The sequence below is a fragment of the Malaclemys terrapin genome, chromosome 4 (genome assembly GCF_027887155.1).
Source record: "Malaclemys terrapin pileata isolate rMalTer1 chromosome 4, rMalTer1.hap1, whole genome shotgun sequence".
NCBI lineage: Eukaryota > Metazoa > Chordata > Testudines > Emydidae > Malaclemys > Malaclemys terrapin.
In genome coordinates this window covers 90,519,052-90,537,833 of record NC_071508.1, presented here as the reverse complement: position 1 = coordinate 90,537,833, position 18,782 = coordinate 90,519,052, and the positions used below count along the sequence as shown (strand labels likewise).

The 18,782-nt window shown below is 48.0% G+C and overlaps 1 protein-coding gene across 3 annotated transcripts in view; it reads left to right on the top strand.

Moving 5' to 3' along the window:
• CAPN3 (calpain 3) overlaps positions 1 to 18,782 on the top strand; it is a 68,464-nt gene that overhangs the window by 48,582 nt on the left and 1,100 nt on the right. For all 3 annotated transcript variants that reach the window (XM_054028248.1, XM_054028247.1, XM_054028250.1), the window contains 6 exons: positions 358 to 415; positions 922 to 986; positions 3,185 to 3,253; positions 5,888 to 5,966; positions 8,757 to 8,873; positions 11,587 to 11,645. In XM_054028248.1, coding sequence (XP_053884223.1) covers positions 358 to 415; positions 922 to 986; positions 3,185 to 3,253; positions 5,888 to 5,966; positions 8,757 to 8,873; positions 11,587 to 11,645 — 447 coding nt within the window. The remainder of the gene's footprint in view (positions 1 to 357; positions 416 to 921; positions 987 to 3,184; positions 3,254 to 5,887; positions 5,967 to 8,756; positions 8,874 to 11,586; positions 11,646 to 18,782) is intronic.

The following is an 18,782-nucleotide window of genomic DNA, read 5'->3' as shown; positions in this document are numbered from 1 at the left end:
GCCAACAGGTGGATGTGCAGGGTGGCACAGCAGTTGATAAGGCAGCTCATCTCTAGTGCAGGGGGATCCTTTAAATTGCCCTTTAATCTTTTAATCTTCCTATGGCCAGCTACACCAGCTTTTTATTAATTATTATTATTTTACCAGTGATATGAGCAACAGTCCAGCCAAAGATTTGGGTCAGTATTTGTACTGTGTATGAACTGGGACTTCTTTCTCTGCTGCCAGCATATTGCAGCACCTAAAAATCACCAAGAAAAAAAAACTTAGCATTATTAAGAAAGCCATGCTCTGCAACCCTTTCTGCTCCATACTGAATGTTATAATTTGTGGCATTCTCCGCACCTTTGTGTCCAGGACATGGAGATCAGTGCTGACGAACTCAGAAGTGTTCTGAATAACGTTCTAAAAAAACGTGAGTTTGAGCTTTTTTCTACCTCCTCATCAGTCTTTGAATATTATTGAGCAAGGAACTCTCTAGCTGTGACATTGCCTGTAGTGTCATCTTCACACTGTTGCCCTCTTGATGTCAGTTATGGCTTAAGGTTTAAGAACTTCCTACTATCACTGTAGTGGGATTCCCAGTTGGGACTCCAGCAGGCTGAACTTGCTCACAGCAGTGTCCTTTCCATTTAGTCTAGGACTGAGTTCTCACATCACTGCTGTGTTTGTTCAAGGACTAAAGAAAGTGAGATTCACTCAAAGCACTGTGTGGGGTAATCTAGCTTATGTGAGGTGAAGAAAGTTCAGCCAGAATTTGGAACAGTAATAGCCCTGAGTACCGGTCAGTTTCTCTGTCGCACATTTTTTGGAAGGTGTCAGAGATAGATTTAGGGTTTGTACTTTGAATGGAGTCACATCAGTTAGGAAGAGATACTTGCTGACTTGTACAGTTTCTTCATTTGGGATTATTTCTTTCAGACAAAGACCTGAAGACAGAAGGGTTTGTGCTGGAGTCCTGCCGCAGCATGATTGCCTTAATGGACGTATCCTTCTCAAATCATAGATGATTATTTGATATACTAGATTTCTTGCACAACTGGCTGTAGAAGCACCTGAAATACAGCTTTGTAAATTAGGGAATATAACCGTACCTTTGTGAGACACGAATGAGAATACCAAATTCAGGAGAAACTGCTGCAGAAATAGGGCAGATACACCCCAGACTGGCAGTTATTCTCCTTAAGATATACCAAACCAGCAACAAAAGTAAACTTCTGTTTCACCACACTAGCTAACAAGAAGTCAGAAAAGCTGTTTCCTTAGGCATTCCAGTCCTTATATCACCACCGAAAACACTAGGCTTAAAGATGAGTGGTTCTTTAAAACCCATTTAATTAAATAAAAGGGTTCTTCTGATCCCAAAGAATCAGCCACATACCCAGGTCAAGATATAACTCATATCTGACCCCAAAATCGTGCTGTTGCTAATCCTTTAGTATCTAAAGTCTAAACGTTTATTTATGAAAAAGAAAGAAAGGTGAGAGTTAAAATTGGTTAAAGGAATCAAATACATACAATAATTGCAAAGTTCTTGGTTCAGGCTTGTTGCGGTGATGGAATAAACTGCTGGCTTAAGTCATGTCTCTGGTTGCTTCCAACTCATTGGAAGGTCGTCAGTCCCTTGGTTAGAATGCTCCCATCAGTATAAGTCCATGGTCCAGAGGCTTGAGCAGGAAAGAGGCAAAAATGGAGAGGTTTCCAGTGCTTTTTATAGCTTCTGCCATATGGAGGGAAATTCATTGTTTCAAACAAAGCCCTCAGCACAGCTGGTGGAAAATTACAGGTATCAAGATGGAGTTTGAAATCACATGGGCAAACCACATGTCCCTGCATAATTTCGCTTATTCATAGCAGGAAAGTCCATTATCTGTAGATAGGCTTCTTGTCTCCCATGGTCCATTGTGAGTTAAATGTTCCTGGATGAGCCACTTAATTTGAATATTCCCTTCAAGATGTACAGGCTAAATACCTTGTGGGCGTTACCCCAGGAGCAAACATATTTGAAATATAGGTATAGAGCCAATGCTCATAACTTCAAATACAAAAATGATACATGCACACAAATAGCATAATTATATTCAGCAAATCATAAATTATATTCAGCAAACCTTTCCATAGACACCTTACTTGACAACCTTTGTACAAGATTTGTTGCAATTATATAACAGTGGTAGCAACAATGATCTACGTGGTCATATTTTATCAAATAATGTGACAGGGAAGCAGAACAATACTTTATATTCTGTACATTACTATTTCCTGACAGTGGCCAGTATCACATGCTTCAGTTGAAAGCAGAAGAAACTCCAGAGTGGACAATTATGGAACAACCAGCTCATTGCAGATGTTTCTTCCTAACCTGGCAGTTAGTTAGCTTTTAGTCCTAAAGCATAAAGATTAGATCTTTTCTTTAAAAATCATATCTAATGTAGCTATAGTTTATGCAGCAAAATTTCACTATTTCTCTGTTACCCTTAATTTGTAATATGTTAAGTACATCTTACTGTGTACTTTTTATATAAAAGTATTTTTATAATCTCAGAGCATGCAGTATAATATACAGTAGTTCAGGATGGTACATGTTCATTTTAGGTAGAAAAACTGTATAATATGTTGTATTTGATATATAATGGGTGATCAAGTAATTAAAGAAGATTGTTATGCACATGCATAAGAGGACAGAGTGAAATTTGCAAATGCAACCTGAGTGCATAACTATGCAACCTGAATAGAATGTTGTATAGGATTTCTTAGGTTGTTTTGGTGGATTTTTTAGGAGAGATGAAAAATATAAAACAGAAGGAGCTCTATTCTTCAGGATGAAACTTAGCTGGCAAGTTAAATCAGCAACTTCATGTGTAAATTTCCACATTTGAAACTATTTGAAAAGACACCACTAGAACACCTCAATCCTACACGCTTTAAAAGATCTCTAGGAGGGACCGCCTCTCCTTCCAAATGCAGGAGCTCTGTACCTAGTGACAACATTTTATGAACATGGAATTAAATGCAATTCAGAATGAACAAAAGGGTTCATAAAGTACTTTTCAGTACTATTCACCCACCTCTAATAATAAGGGAAATCCTGAATAGGATTTATATCCTCTTGAAGTGGACTCTGACCTGAGTTTTGATAACTTTCTCTTAAAACATTTTTTTTACCTGAACTCTCACATCACAGACAGATGGTTCAGGGAAAATAAACTTCGAGGAGTTTCGACACCTCTGGGATAAACTGAAAAGCTGGCAGGTATTGTTGAGAATTTCTTGTGTTTTTCTTATTCTGTACTTCTTCCATAGAGGCAATGTTCACGTAACAATTCCACCAAAACAGTTCTCTTTCTGAATCCCACAAAGCATCTACTCACAGTATAATACAGTGGTTCTCAACCTTTCCAGACTATTGTACCCCTTTCAGGAGTATGATTTTTCTTGCATGCCCCACGTTTCACCTCATTTAAAAAATTATTTGATTACAAAATCAGACATAAAATATACAGCACACTTACTGAAAAATTGCTCAGTTTCCCATTTTTTACCATATAATTATAAAATAAATTGATTGGAATATGAATATTGTACTTACATTTCCATGTATAGTATACAGAGCAGTATAAACAAGTACTTGTCTGTATGAAATTTTAGTTTGTGCTTGCTTGGCTAGTGCTTTTTATATAGCCTGTTGTAAAACTAGGTGAATATCTAAATGAGTTGATGTGCCCCCTGGAAGACCTCTGTGTACCCCAGGGGTACACATACCCCTGGTTGAGAATCATTGCTATAATAAACAAAAGTACAATACCAATCATTAAAAAGAAATTGACCAGCCCCAACACTGTATACAATCTGACAAAGCAAAGAACACAAAGAAATCAAATGGTCCCAAAGACTACCCAACCCATAAATTAAAGGGATTTTTCCCAAATACAGAATGACAGTGTGTGAGGTAAGGAGGGAGAAGAAAAGAGTGGAAAAGCCAGAGTTACACCTCAAAAGTATCAGAGATAGGATAACCAAGAGAGATGGAGCTTTAATTATAATTAAGGCTAAGATTTAGTCATGTGTATTTTTAGTAAAAGTCATGGACAAGTCTCGGGCAATAAACAAAAATTCACATTCTGTGACCTGTCCATGACTTGTACTATGAATACCCCTGATTAAATTTTAGGTGCTCGGGGGAAGGAGGGCGGCCCGGGGCCAGGTTTCTGGGGCTGCCTGAGCAGCAGCAGGTGTGGCTGGACCCACGGCCACCTGAGCAGCAGCTGGTGCGGCTGGCCTCGGGCCCATCCCAGCTGCTTGGGTGGCCCTGGGGTCAGCTGCACTGGCAGCTGCAGAAATCACGGAGGTCCTGGAAAGTCACTAAATCTGTAACCTGCATGACAGACTCGCAGCCTTAATTGGCTACAATTTTGTCACGGAAGTCCCGGAATCCGTGACTTCCAGGGTCCTCCATGACATTTTCTGCTTCAGCCCCAGGTCCGTGGGGCTGGAACCGTCAGCCAGCGAGGGCCCCAGAGCTCTTAGCTGCTGCACACGGTGCCCCTACACCCAGCTCCCAGTCCCAGAGCTCCAAGCCGCAGTGGGGGGTCCCCGCAGCTCCCAGACCCCGAAGCGGGAGGGGTGACCCCACAGTTCCCAGCCGACACGGACGCTGGGGAACTCTGGAGCCACAGCAGCAGTGGGTGCTGGAACCCCCACTCCCCATTTTGTCACAGGTTTTTTTTTTGGTAAAAGTAATGGACACGTCACAGTGTTCCATTAATTTTTGTTTATTGCCCATGACCGTGACTTCTGTCCCTAAAAATAACTGTGACAAAACCTTAGCCTTAGTTATAATCTAAGGGCAGTCAATGAGGAGCTGTGGTAGACCTCTAGAGGGGAGTTCCACAGCCTCCCTCTAGCCTGGAGCTGACTTAACCGAATTTAGGCTATGTCTACACAGCCCACAGCAACGAGCCTCCCATCCTCCTCCGTGCTAGTATTCAGGGACTGAGAGCAGACCCACCTGACAACCCTGACAAGATGTGAATATTGAGCAAAAGGCAACTCATCAAGTGTTAAAAGTCTAGATTATAAATAGCTTCTATATATCAAAATTAAGACACTGAATTGTTTACTGGCAGCCAATGCAGTTTATTCAGGAATTTGAGTTATGCAGTACTGAGAAAAATAGGTTTGTTTGTTTTTTCAGCGCCTCTCATGTGCTAGATATTCCAAAGTGTTTGCAAAGCAGTGAGGTAGATCAGTGGTTTTCAACCTCTTTTCATTTGTGGACCCCTAAAATTTTTTGAATGGAAGTGCGGACCCCTTTGGAAATTTTAGACATAGTCTGCAGACCCCTAGGGTTGAAAAACCACTGAGTTAGATGATAATACAGTGATTGTATAAGCAAATGTAACTATCATTATGTACTCTGTAATGGCTCACCCAGAGACTTGGGAATTGCAACCTGATTTATACAGAGAAAGGGTCTATTAGTCAGGACACTGGGATTATTTCCAACTTTTTTTAGTAAAGGGCCCTGGATCTTCAATTTCTAACTGGGCAGCCAAAAGACATAAGAAAGAAGAGCCTTAGTACAACATCTCATCAGAGCGATAGCCCCTACAATAATGCAGCACCCCTTACAACTGCGCTGCAGCGTCACCATTCTTTACCTCAATGTGTGTGTGGAGGGAAACACACAACTTTCACAGACAGTCATTATTCTTCAACTAATCACCACTCTACTCTGTATGGAACTCGTCTAGCCTTTGAAGCCTAGATACCAGAGTGCTAGGGTGAAAATCATAGCCCTGCTCAGCGGCCAGCCTTCCTCAATCAGCATTGTTTTTCTACAAAATGACCAAACTTTATTCCTGATATTTATTTTTTTCTTTTCCAGAAAATTTTCAAACGTTATGACACAGATCATTCTGGCACCATTAATAGTTACGAGATGCGTAATGCAGTCAAAGATGCAGGTATTGCACAGTACTCAATGCCAGGGATTCATCTGAATCCACTCCCTCTTGCTTTCCTCTTGTTCCTACCCTTCCTGTACCCATGTAGGGAAAATGAGAAGTACAGTGCAGCCTTTTAAAGGAATACACCCTAGAAAAACCTGGATACTGAGCTGTTGCCCTGGACAAATTTTCACATGTCCAAGCTGCAAGGAAAACACTTCGGGTTTTGAAGACTGAATCTTCTATTCAGTCAGTTCTACCTTTCAGTGGTAAACAATATTTTGCCTTCCCTGTGCACCCTGCATCAAGGATCTCAGGGAGCTTTACAAGCATTAATTAATTGCCTGGCACAGCTACCGAGCTTTGTGCAGCTCCATGCGTGACATTTCTCAAGAGGTGGAAGTCACCTATTTCCCCCAGGGTTCCCACCAATTAGTGGCAGCTGGTGTGAGGGAGGCAGGGACCTGTTCCCAACACACCTCATAAGCATGGGAAGGGAGGAGGCAAGGAGCAGCAGTGAGCATTACTGAGCCAGTGGGGGGACGTTCCTGGGCCATTGACACAGCAAGCCTGGAGTAGCCTGGGAGGGTTGTTGATGGTGGAATCTGGGGCAGCCTCCCTTATTCAGCCCTCCCCATCCCTGCCCCATTTTGTCCACTTCACCCCCTGTCCCCACCTTCTGTCCCCTCTTATCCCCCACCCTGCCCCCCTCCTCCCTTCACCTGCCTACCTGCTCCTGCTGATAGTGCTGCCACAGCCCCTTTCCCCTCCTCTAAGTCTGGGCTGGGGGCTCCCTCCTGGCTGGCCAGATACTGACAGGCAAGAGAGGTCACCTGGCTGCTTCTAGCCACAGTGGCCCCTGGTGACCAGGAGGAACTATAGTAGCTCTTTGCCTACAGCTTGCTCACAGCCCAGCTAAGCACAGGGGATGCCTGCTGAGCTGCAGGCAGGTGGGACTAGGGTTGCCAATTTTAGTTGGATGTATTCCTGGAGGGTTCCTCAAGTGACATCATCTTTAATTAAAGATTAATCTTTAATTCCTGGAGACCACAGGACAATCCTGGAGGGTTGGCAACCCTAGGTGGGATGGGGTGGCAAGATGCATGACACTTGGTAGCCCTGCCCCTGTGAGGTAGGGAAGTGTTATTGGGGAACTCAGCATCTCCCACCTGCTTTATATCAAGGGAGGAGATGGTTTGCTCTTTAGCCTTTCATTGCTTATATCAGTGCTGTCCAGTCTTAGTAAATGAAGCCTGGCCACTTCCATAACCCTCATCCACTCAGTGTGGTATTCTGTCCCACTCAGTGGGGGTTGGGTCACATAAACGTTGATGAGCTGGTTGCAGGCTAAGTTCCCTCTAAGCTGCGCGGCCACACAGCAGGCTATCAAGGGCTGTGTAGGGGCCTGGACTGGTGAGGAGAGAGATAGGGGGTATGCAGGGCTGCGACAGGGAGAGTTGCCTGGCTCCTGGCCCCAGCCCAGGGCTGCTACAGTGAGAGAAGGCTGGGGGCAGTCCTTTCTCCCTGCCACAGCCCCCGGGGCAGCCTGCACGCCAAACCCCTCATCCCCAGCCCCACCCCAGAGCCTGCACCCACCCCCAGCTGGAGCCCCCTGCACTTCAACCCTGTGCCCCACTCCAAACCCCTTGGCCCCACTCCCACCACCCATCACCTCCATATTGGTGCACATAACAAAATTCATTCCGCACATGAACTGTCCTTGCCCACCCCCAACATAATTAAATATGCAACATAATTAAATAGAATTCACCCTGCAGTCCAGGTGGCTGCTTTATCTCTCCCAAACTCATTAGCATACCTGCTTCTAGAGAGACTATACAGGCCTGACACATTCCATTGCCAGTGACTGCTGCTAAGGGAGGGAGGATATTTCATCATTCAGAAACTCATGAGCCTTGTTATGAACCTTAATGTGAAGACGTTGGTAAATTATCTACATCAACGTTTTGTGCATTGTTCAGGCAGCTATATTTCGGTTTCGGCAAAACCTCAATCATGGAATTTTGGTTTTACCAGGACAAATAAAAAAACTACACCTGGGTTTTGCTTTACATGCTGCAGGAATACGGTACATTTTACAGGTTTCTCATTCTTGCTAGTAAAATGATTAGCCTAAAATAATATTCTTTCTTCTTTAAATAATTCTGGCCTGACTTCTTAAACTAGGAGAGGAATAAAATGTAAAATAAACTATAAACCCATGCTTAATATTGACAGCTCACATATTCTGTATGAATATGCATTTAGCCAGCCCCCAGCAATGCCCAAATCCATGTAAACGCCTCTAAAAAGCCAATCTGCAGCGCTGGTTGACTAACTGCACATTCCTATACAGTATGTAGATGGGTAATATTGAGGCTGGGGGTTGTATGTTTTAGTCATTTATTTTTTGCCACTGTACAGTTTTGTTGTTGTAACACCTAGTTTCCTCACTGATCCCTGTCTGAATTTTTGTTACTCCAGCCCCTTATTTCATCAGGTCTAAATTAGATTTTAAACTCTTTAGGGCAAGGACCTTCTCTTCACAGCGATAATGGGAGGTAATGAGCACACTTTTGCCACTTGAAACAGTAATTTCAAAATGCTGTTTCCTATTAAGAGAGTAACCTGACACAATAAAGCTTCCTGCATTTTTATTTTTCTTGAGTCACTCAGCTTGGACCTTTGGTATATGGTTAGGCCCAGGAACTGATGACTCCATACAAAGCTTTTTCTCAGTGTCAGTCTGGTACCGGAACCGTGCCAAGAGCTGAAGAACAGCTGTCTTCTGTTTCTCTTCCTTCTCAGGTTTCTGCCTTAACAAGCAGCTCTATGACATCATTACAATGCGCTATGCTGACAAAAACATGAACATTGACTTCGACAGCTTTATCTGCTGCTTTGTGCGACTGGAAGGAATGTTCAGTAAGTGCCTGTCCAATTTTTACTGTCCTTCTTCTTGTGCTATTCCTCTCTCACACAGGAGCACGTGGTCCCTCCCAAGCAAAAATTGCTCTAAAGCTCTACTGAAAGCTTAATATCAGTGACCATTATGAAAATTAGCTGATTTCAATAATGAATGTCATCTGTTCTGCTGCAGTGCTTCTCTGTTGTTGTAAGCTATGAGTCTCAGGCTCGGTAAGCTCCCTCAGAGCAGTGGCTGTTTTAATGGGGTGATCAGATGACCTGTTTTTAAAGGGATAGTCCCGTATTTAAACCCTCCTGCAGGTGTCCTGACTGTTTCAGGCAAAGTCAGGCAAATTATCCTGGATTTTCTGCCTCCCCCCATCAGTACTGGTAGGTCCTGCTGCTGGCCAGATCCCTGCTCGCCAGCCGCCCACCCACCCCCAACAGTGAGTGGGGGGAGGAGGTCCAGTGGCTGATGATGGGGGTGGGTATGCAAGGCTGGTGGCAGGGTGAAGCCGCAGTGCATGGGGCTGGCTGCTTCCCCTGCTGGTCCATCAGCGCATCCCTCCCCGCGTGCCAGCTCTCGGCCACCAGAGCCCACCCCCTGCCCTGTTTCTGGCCGGTCCTGGCTGCATGCTGCGGCAGCTGATAACTACAGGCAGGTGCCAGGCAGCGGCCAGTTACGTGTCGCCTCTGCTGCCCACCCATCGGCCCTTTACATATGCCTCCTCTCACGGTCCTCTCCCTGCTTTGCCCTTTCGCCCCCTAGCCCCGCTGCTCCTCTGTATCCCTAGCCCCCCAACGGGGCACATCCTGCTCCCAGCGCTGTGTGGAGAACCAGCCCCCGGTCGGAGCACTCAGCTCACCAGCAGCCTGGCCTGCAGGCTCCTTCCTCCCCCAGGTGCCTCTGGCTGGGCTGGCACCCCAGGAAAATCCAAGACCCTCTGGCCCAAGGCACTGGCCAGGAGGCGCCAAGCCCTGCATGTGCCAATGCCCTGTGTAGTGCGGCACAGTCTCCAGTCTCCGCCCCTCAGCTAAGCTCTGGAGTTGGGGGAGGGAGTGATTTCCAGCCTGTTCCTGCCCTGAACCTGCAGGCTCCACAGCAGCCCCCCGGGCAGGGGCTTAGCACCCTCTTCACCCCCCACCCCCAACCGCCTGGGGTCCTGCCCCCAGGGAGCGTGGGGCTGCTCTGTCCCCTAGGCACTCTCCCCTGCTGAGCCACCTCTCTGGCTGGTTCGCTGAAGCCCCTGCAGTCAGGGTCCCTGGCCCCTGGTGCACAATCCATCCTGAGGGCTTAACCCCTTTGTGCTTGTACTATAGGTAGGGGACAGGAGGCAGCTGGGTTATGTCAGGGGGCCAGCAGCAGCCTAAAGGTGTTAGCTACCTTTTGACACTGTGCAGGCAGGAAGGGATAAGCTGCTTCTAGTCATGGGGGCTGGGGGAGGAAGGGAGGAAGAGATGAGTTCTGCAAAGACACAGGCCAGGTCATCCCTTCCTCCTCCCCTGCGGTTGGAAGCAGCTCCCATCCCTTCCATCCTGCACAATGCCAAAAGGCTGCTGCTGGCCATGTTTTGGTGTGAACCCTGGCAGAAATTGGGGGGGAAGCATGTGACCCCCATCTCCCCCCCCCTCCACACCCCCACATTGCCTCGGGAAGATGCAGCACCAGGTACTGGGAAAGGCGGGTCCATCCCAGGGCCCCAGCCAGGCATAGAGGATGGAGAGCACGGGGTAGGGAGAGTCGGGTTGGTTGGTCACCCCCGCCCCTGTGTGAGAGAAGGGTATGGGTGTGTGGGTGTGGAGATAGGGGTGTGTGTGTGTCACCTCTTTCCCTGTGAACCCTAAAACCTTAAAGATAAGAAGGTAAATAAAAAAGAATCCAAGTATGCAGTATTTCTTTTTAATTGGGGTTCAGTCAATGTTGATGTTAATTTGAACATTTGTACTGCATTTCTGACTGATTGCCATAAACTCATTTGAATACGAGTAATTTTACCAGGTGTCCCGTATTGAGCATAGGGAAATATGGTCACCCTATTCATTAGTACTCCAGCAATGTAAAATATCCCATAAATAAAGCTACTATTGAAGGCTATTTGGTAGCTACAACTGCAGTGAAATACAGCTGCTTAATATCATTAGCCATAGGGAACAGAGTTTTTCAGCATCTTCACCTCTCTTTCTTTCCAGCTGCATATATTATTTGGATACATTATTATTGGGTATTTCCTCTCACTCCTGTGTGCCACAAAAGCATGGTCATCCTTGCTCATAACGAACTGGCCCTGTATAAATCCAGCTACTAAAGGCAGGAGGGCCCTCAACTATGCATTTTGGTTCCTTCACTGCTCTGACCATTTGAATCTGTTGTGCTACAGTATGTGGTGTGAAGCTGATATATTATCTCAGTGTTTCACTTGAAGGATGTGATTATGGGGTTATATGTGAGGTGGGTTAATGTGTTGTTTTAATAATTTCACATATGGGCTCAAGGACTATGTGACATGACAGGCACAGTGTATAAATCCAAAAGAAAATAAGTAACTGGGCCTTGTTGACTACAGCTGAGGAACAAGCGAGCAAGGACACTTAACAAGCCCTGTAGCTGAATAACTATCAGCACAATTCTATACAAGAGATTGGGACTGTAGGTTGGTTTGTTATACACAGGATGGCCTTTACTTTATCCATAGTAATTGTATGTACTTTGTATTGATTTGTCTTTCCTTAGGGGCATTCCACGCCTTTGATAAAGATGGAGATGGTATCATTAAACTCAACGTCTTGGAGGTAAATAATTTTACTCAGGTATTTTTCTTGGGTTATGGTCAGGTTGCGCAATTTTGTTCTTCTTCGAGTGATTGTTCACGTCCATTACACATTAGGTGTGCGCGCGTCACGTGCACGGACGTTGGAAACTTTTTCCCTCAGCGGCTCCTGTCGGGCCGGCAGGGTCCCCTCCCTCCCTCCTGCCAGAGTGGCGCCCTGCTCTAGCATATATATAACCCTGCAGTCCCGACCCTCCCTCAGTTCCTTCTTGCCGCGTTGGAACAACTCTGTCTCTCGCTTGAGAGTGTCCCTTAGCGTTAGTAGTTAGTGTTACTCTTAGCAGTTATCAGTTCTTTAGTAGCTAGTGTTAATCTTAGCAGTTATCAGTTCTTTAGTAGTAGTTAAGATCCTTTGTTTTAGGTGTTTGGTCAATCCCGACACCGGCCCTGGGCAGCGGTGCATGCTGCACGCCCAAGGCTTCAAGGCTTGTGCCATGTGCCGCAAGCCTATGCCGATAAGCAATCCCCACGACTCGTACCTCCGTTGCCTGGGGGAAGCACACCAAAAAGAGCGCTGCAAGATCTGTAAGGCCTTCAAGCCCAGGACTAAGAAAGAGAGAGACTTTCGCTTTAAGCAGCTGCTCATGGAGGCTGCATTACAGCCCTCCACTTTGACGCATCAGGCCGCGGCACCGTCTACTTCGGTGCGGAGTGCCCTGGCATCGGTTCGTAATCTGGCACCAGCGGGGCACCCTAAGCCTACGGCACCGACACAGCAGGACCACCCCCGGCACCGGTCATCTTCGCTGGCAAAATCGAAGGGCCAACCCAAGGCCCGAGGACGCTCCCCACATAAGAGGGTAGTGCCTGCGAAGACCTCGAGTGCGCCTAAGGGTGTGGCGGCCCCAGGACAGATCCCAGTGCCAGTGGCTCCGGCGCCTAAAGGCCCGTCGAGCAGCGGGATAGGCGCATCGAGTGAGGAGGAAGGGCTGGAGGAGCTTTTGGAACAGCCCTCCACCCCGAACACATTTGAGGCAGCAAAGGACCTCATCGAATTGTCCACTGAGGGCCCCCTCCAAGCCAAAGATAATCCACCAAGACTGCCATCCAGAGGCAAGCCAGCAATGGTGCGCCCATCACGGTCACCATCTCGACACCATTCATGGCGCCGATCCCGGTCGAGCTCCACCTCGGTCGACTCCTGGCTACCCTCGGCGCAGAGGGCCGCACAGCCGTCGGGCCCCAATAAGCACCTGGCACCGACCCAGCAGCCCTACTCGAGTAGGCACCGGGACGTGTCAGCCACGCGATCCCCAAGACCGACCACTCGCAGTCGTTCCCGGTCCCGAGGTCACTGGTACCGGTCCAGGTCTAGGTCGGCAAGACGCTACTCCCAGTCCCGGTCACAGAGGTACTACTCTCCGACCCCGGACCAGCACCGTCCCATGGCACCACTGTGGCATCCAGGTCACCGTCCGTGGTTTCGGAGGCAGACTCGGGCCAGTCCAGCAGATTTACCCACAGGGAACAGGAAGCTGCTTGGCACCCACAGTGGGGCCAGCCAGGACAATAGCCATTCTGGACCCCTTGGGCCTACCACCAGCAAGGCCCCCCCGTCCAGGACCTTGAGATCTGGCTCCTGGGGACACCGGTCCCGCTTCCCGCAGGGGCGCCCCTCCTCTCGCACCCTTCAGTTCTCCTCGCCCCCTCCCTCCCATCCCCGTCCCTCTTCAGGGACCCCTCTCACGAGCAACTCCTTATGCAGGAGGTGCGGGCCCCCCTCAAAGTAGGAGCGGTGGAAGAGGTCCCTCCGGACCTAAGGGGGAAAGGGTTTTACTCCAGATATTTCCTTATTCCCAAAGCAAAAGGGGGCCTCCGTCCTATTTTGGACCTCCGCAAACTAAACAAATTTTTGGTCAAGGCACGTTTTCGTATGGTCTCCCTTGGCGCTATTATCCCATCCCTGGATCCGGGGGATTGGTACGCTGCCCTCAATATGAAAGATGCGTACTTTCACATCGCCATCCACCCTGCCCACCAGCGGTTCCTGCGCTTCACCATCAACCAACACCAATTTGCGGACTTACCCTTCGGCCTAGCAACGGCCCCACAAGTGTTCACGAAATGCATGTCCGTGGTGGCAGCTTTTCTTCGAAAAAGAAAGATGCGGGTATACCCGTACTTGGACAACGGGCTCCTCGCGGACAGGTCAGAGGACGAGGTCCGCTCCCATGTGGCACTGGCGTTACAGGTGTTCCGCAAGCTCGGTCTACTGGTCAATGTACCCAAGTCCTCACTGATCCCCCCGCAGAAACTGGATTTCATAGGAGCAGTCCTGGACTCGGTGGTGGCATGGACAAGTCTTCCAGTTTCCTGGCCATTCAAAGGGTCGTAAGCTCCATCCAACAATTTCCCACGACAATGGCCAGATGCTGCATGCACATGGTGGCTTGCACACACGTAGTCAGACATGCCTACCTAAGACTCAGTTACAGTTATGGCTAGCCCAAACGTATCGCCCCAACAGAGACTCCTTGGACCTAGTAGTGACAATCGCAGCTCGGGTGTCAAACTCCCTCCGCTGGTGGCTCGATCAGCAGCAAGTTTGCGAAGGGGTCCCTTTCGCCACACACAACCCGCCCTGACGTTAGTGACAGATGCATCGGACCTGGGCTGGGGGGCACACCTACGGAACCTGCAGACCCAGGGCTTATGGTCCAGGGAAGAAAAGTTGCTCCACATCAATCTGAAGGAGTTAAGGGCAGTTCACCTCGCCTGCCAGACCTTTCACGCTACCGTAGAAGGCCACAGCGTGTCAGTTCTGACGGACAACACTACCGCCATGTTCTACATAAACAAGCAGGGCGGGTCCCGATCCTCTCCCCTCTGTCACGAGGGGCTCCTCCTATGGGACTTCTGTATAGCCCATTCAGTCCAACTACTGGCAGCATATCTCCCAGGGGTCCAAAACGGGTTAGCAGACCGCCTCAGCAGGTTGTACCACATTCACGAATGGACGCTGAGAAAGGACGTCCTGCATTCAATCTTCCAAAGGTGGGGGTTTCCCCAGGTGGATCTCTTCGCCACCAAGGACAACAGCCAATGCCCTCAGTTTTGTTCATTCCAGAACCTCAGCCCAGGCTCCTTGGCAGATGCCTTCGCGATTCAGTGGGGCGGGAGCCTGAGGTATGCCTTCACACCATTCCCACTCATCCACAGGGTCCTGCTCAAGACCTGCAGGGACAAGGCGACAGTCATCCTCATCGCACCAGCGTGGCCACGCCAGCATTGGTTCATGACCCTGCTGGAACTGTCCTTGACCGCCCCGATTACCCTACCCCTCCATTGCGACCTCATCACACAGAACCGGGGTTGCCTACTCCACCCGAACCTACCGTCGCTACATCTCACGGCGTGGTATCTCTCTGGCTAAATGATACGGAGCATAGGTGCTCCCAGCAGGTCCAGCAAATTCTTCTTGGTAGTAGGAAGCCCTCCACAAGAGCAACCTACCTTGCCAAATGGAAAAGATTCTCTCTCTGGTGCGAGCATAATCTCATACAGCCTCTCCGGGCCTCCATCCCATCAATACTGGACTACTTGCTGCACCTCAAGCATCAAGGGCTCGTCCCCGCCTCAATTAAAGTGCATCTGGCCGTCATATCGGCGCTCCACCCGGGAGAGTTGGGGTTTTCGGTATTCTCCAAGCCCACGGTAGTTAGATTCCTCAAGGGGCTGGAGAGGGTGTTTCCCTACTCACGCCCACCGGTCCCTGCATGGAACCTTAACCTGGTCTTAACTAAACTCATGGGACCGCCCTTTGAATCCTTAGCCTCTTGCTCCCTCATGCACCTCTCATGGAAGGTAGCATTTCTAGCGGCCATCACATCGGCTAGGAGGGTATCGGAATTGAGAGCCCTCACTTCGGAACCCCCTTATACAGTTTTTTATAAGGATAAGATGCAACTGAGGCCGCACCCCAAATTCCTTCCTAAGGTGGTCATGGAATTTCATATGGGGCAGGACGTTTGTTTACCGGTGTTCTTCCCCAAGCCCCATATGGACCCAAGCCACTGCAGCCTGCATACCCTCGATGTCCGTAGAGCCTTGGCGTTCTATCTGGAACGGACCAGGCCATTCTGCAAGTCGACACAACTGTTCATTGCCATTGCGGAGAGAATGAAAGGCCAGCCTATCTCGGCTCAACGCTTGTCAGCATGGATTGTGCTTTGCATCCGCACATGCTATGAGCTCACCAACGTACCAGCCCCGGCGATCAGGGCTCACTCGACTAGGGCCCAAGCGTCCTCGGCGGCTTTCTTGGCGCAGGTTCCACTCCAGGAAATCTGTAAAGCGGCCACCTGGTTGTCAGTGCATACGTTCACAGCCCATTACGCAATCCATCATCAGACCAGAGAGGACGTGGTGGTCGGCAGGGCTGTGCTTGAATCAATTGTTCCTTGACTCCTACCCTCTTCCAATGGTAAGCTTGTGAGTCACCTAATGTGTAATGGACGTAAACAATCACTTGAAGAAGAAAAAATGGTTACCTACCTTCTGTAACTGTTGTTCTTCAAGATGTGTTGTTCACATCCATTACACTTCCCACCCTCCTTCCCCTCTGTCGGAGTCACCGGCAAGAAGGAACCGAGGGAGGGTCGGGCCCGCAGGATTATATATATGCTAGAGCGGGGCGCCGCTTTGGCGGGAGGGAAGGGACCCTGTCGGCCCGACGGGAGCCACTGAGGGAAAAAGTTTCCGACGTCCGTGCACGCAACGCGCGCACACCTAATGTGTAATGGACGTGAACAACACATCTCGAAGAACAACAGTTACAGAAGGTAGGTAACTGTTTTTTCTTATTCTTTGTCACCCTTATGCTTAAGGGAGTCTTGTCAGAGTTAAGCTGACATTACTGTCCAAATGGTAAGATAAGAGACTCCATGATGTCTGCTAGAGAGTTTGCTATTGCTATCAATTTTATGTGGAAGATGCTCAGCTACACAGTAACGTATGGCAGTATAAAACCATTAGATCGATAAGGTAAATTAGACTATCAGAATGCAACCTAAATCTCTTACAATTTGTCATTTAAAGTGCATCCAAGAACTTTAGAGGTTTACGAAACAATTTAAAACTAAAAACACCATTTAAAATATTTTGGACAATAATCTCCTACCCCAATAATCCTACCCTAAGGTGGTGCCTCTCCCTAGTTCTCAAATAAGACCTCACTATCAGGGCCAGCTTTAGGCCAATTCCACCAATTCCCCCGAATTGGGCCCTGCGCCTAAGAGGGCCCCGCACCCAGTGGCAGGGCCAAAAAAAGTTATAGTGCAATTACTCCAAGGACTTTTAAGAGCCTGTCTGAAAGCACGGTTTCAGTCTAAACTTCTAGCTTGAAACACCTAGACTCCCTGTAATTACTGTCTCAGATGGCAGCAGGGTGAATTTAGCCCTTCACCCTTTAACGATATGTGAACTGAGGTCCATGCATTCTTACTCCATGCAAGTCAATTGAGTAAGATTTAAAAAAAAAAAAAAAAAAAAAAACAGAGGTGGATCTGCCTTGGGTAGACATGGGGATCCCCTGAGACATTGCATTAGGAGAGGTGTTTGAGCAAGTAGCATGGGACAAAATTCAGACCATTGCCACTGCCCACAATGCTGCATAATGTAATGAGTGTTCCTATTGGGTACGGGAAAGCAGGCAGGTGCAAGCCCACCCATTGCTAAAGGACCCTCCCCCAGCCTTAGGGGAGGATCCACAAGGTTCAGGAACTCAAATAATTACAGGGGACAACCAAAAATGTAACAGGGGCAGGTGTGAAGGTCAAAGGGTCCAACAAAGGGAACCTGAGGGGGACACTGAACAGAGAACCCCGGACAGCGCCCACTGCTCCTTGAAGGTGTCAAGGGAGCCAGCAGACGTCGCCCAGAGGAACTGTGCTGGGATGCGTGAATAGAGGGAGGACCGGAAATAGGACCCACACTCGCAAAGAACCTCCTCAGCCAACATCCTCTCCCTGGTGACGTAGTGAGTGTTAGCAGGCGGCTATCCTCCAACTCTAGGAATGGCTGCATTTCTGTGGCTCCAGTTGTCTTCTGTACCATTTATGAAGTATTCTGGGGTGAAAGCTGCTAGATACCTATAAATATATCCCATTTACATTACTTCATTTTATAACCCTGTTTTTGATTTAAATTGCGAGGGGAAGGAGGTGGGGGATGCACTCTACTCTTAGGTTTTGGAAGTCACTATTATACTGAGTGCAACTGTAACCTCTCATTCCCAGTCTTGATATCACCATAGAACCACCTAAGATGCATTTGTCTTCATCCCTTTTGGGTTCCTGGGGAGATAGATGGGCCTAGTGGGGATCAGAAACTTCTATGTGATGAGGGTCCAGCCAAATGGGCCAGATATAAACATGATTCTCTATGGCATGGGCCTAAATCTAGTCCCACTATTATTTGGAATTCATGTGTTTATGAGCCCTTCTAGAAGTGATTGCTATCACAGGGCATGTTTGGGGAAAGGAGACAGGCTCCAAAGAATGTTCTCCCTGCAGGTTGGCATTTTTGAGAGAGAGAGAGAGAGAGAGGGTATGTGTATTTTTTATATATATATATATATATATATATATATATATAAGAACAGCAGGGGGAGTTACCAAATCCCATCCTCACTGCTAGAAGTTCAGCTGTTGTCAGGGATCAAGAAAACTAGTTAACTCCTTTGCCTTCCCATCTGTGCATTTACATCACAAAATTCTTGGTGCAGTTCCTTATAAGCAGCTGGCTCTGGGAACAACACATGGGGAAAAAGCAGCCAGTCCCAAAGGAACAGCAGACATGTGGATAAAAAGTGAAAGGACGGGGGCCACTTCAGCTGTGTGTAATGAGGAACTATCTGAACATTATTACATGGCTGGCTAGTGCAGCAGAGGCAGGAGGGCCATACCCATGAAAGGACAATTGCTGAGAGTGAATCTTGGTGTGGGAGGAACTAGGCTCTAAGTCTTACGTAGCTGTGAATCACCACCAAGCACTAGAGAGATTCTACAGACCGTGCCAAAGTCATAATCATCAACATTCTTAGTTTAAAATGTGGGGTCTCTCTCAGCAGTTTCATGTTACAGTTCATAGAAACAAGAAC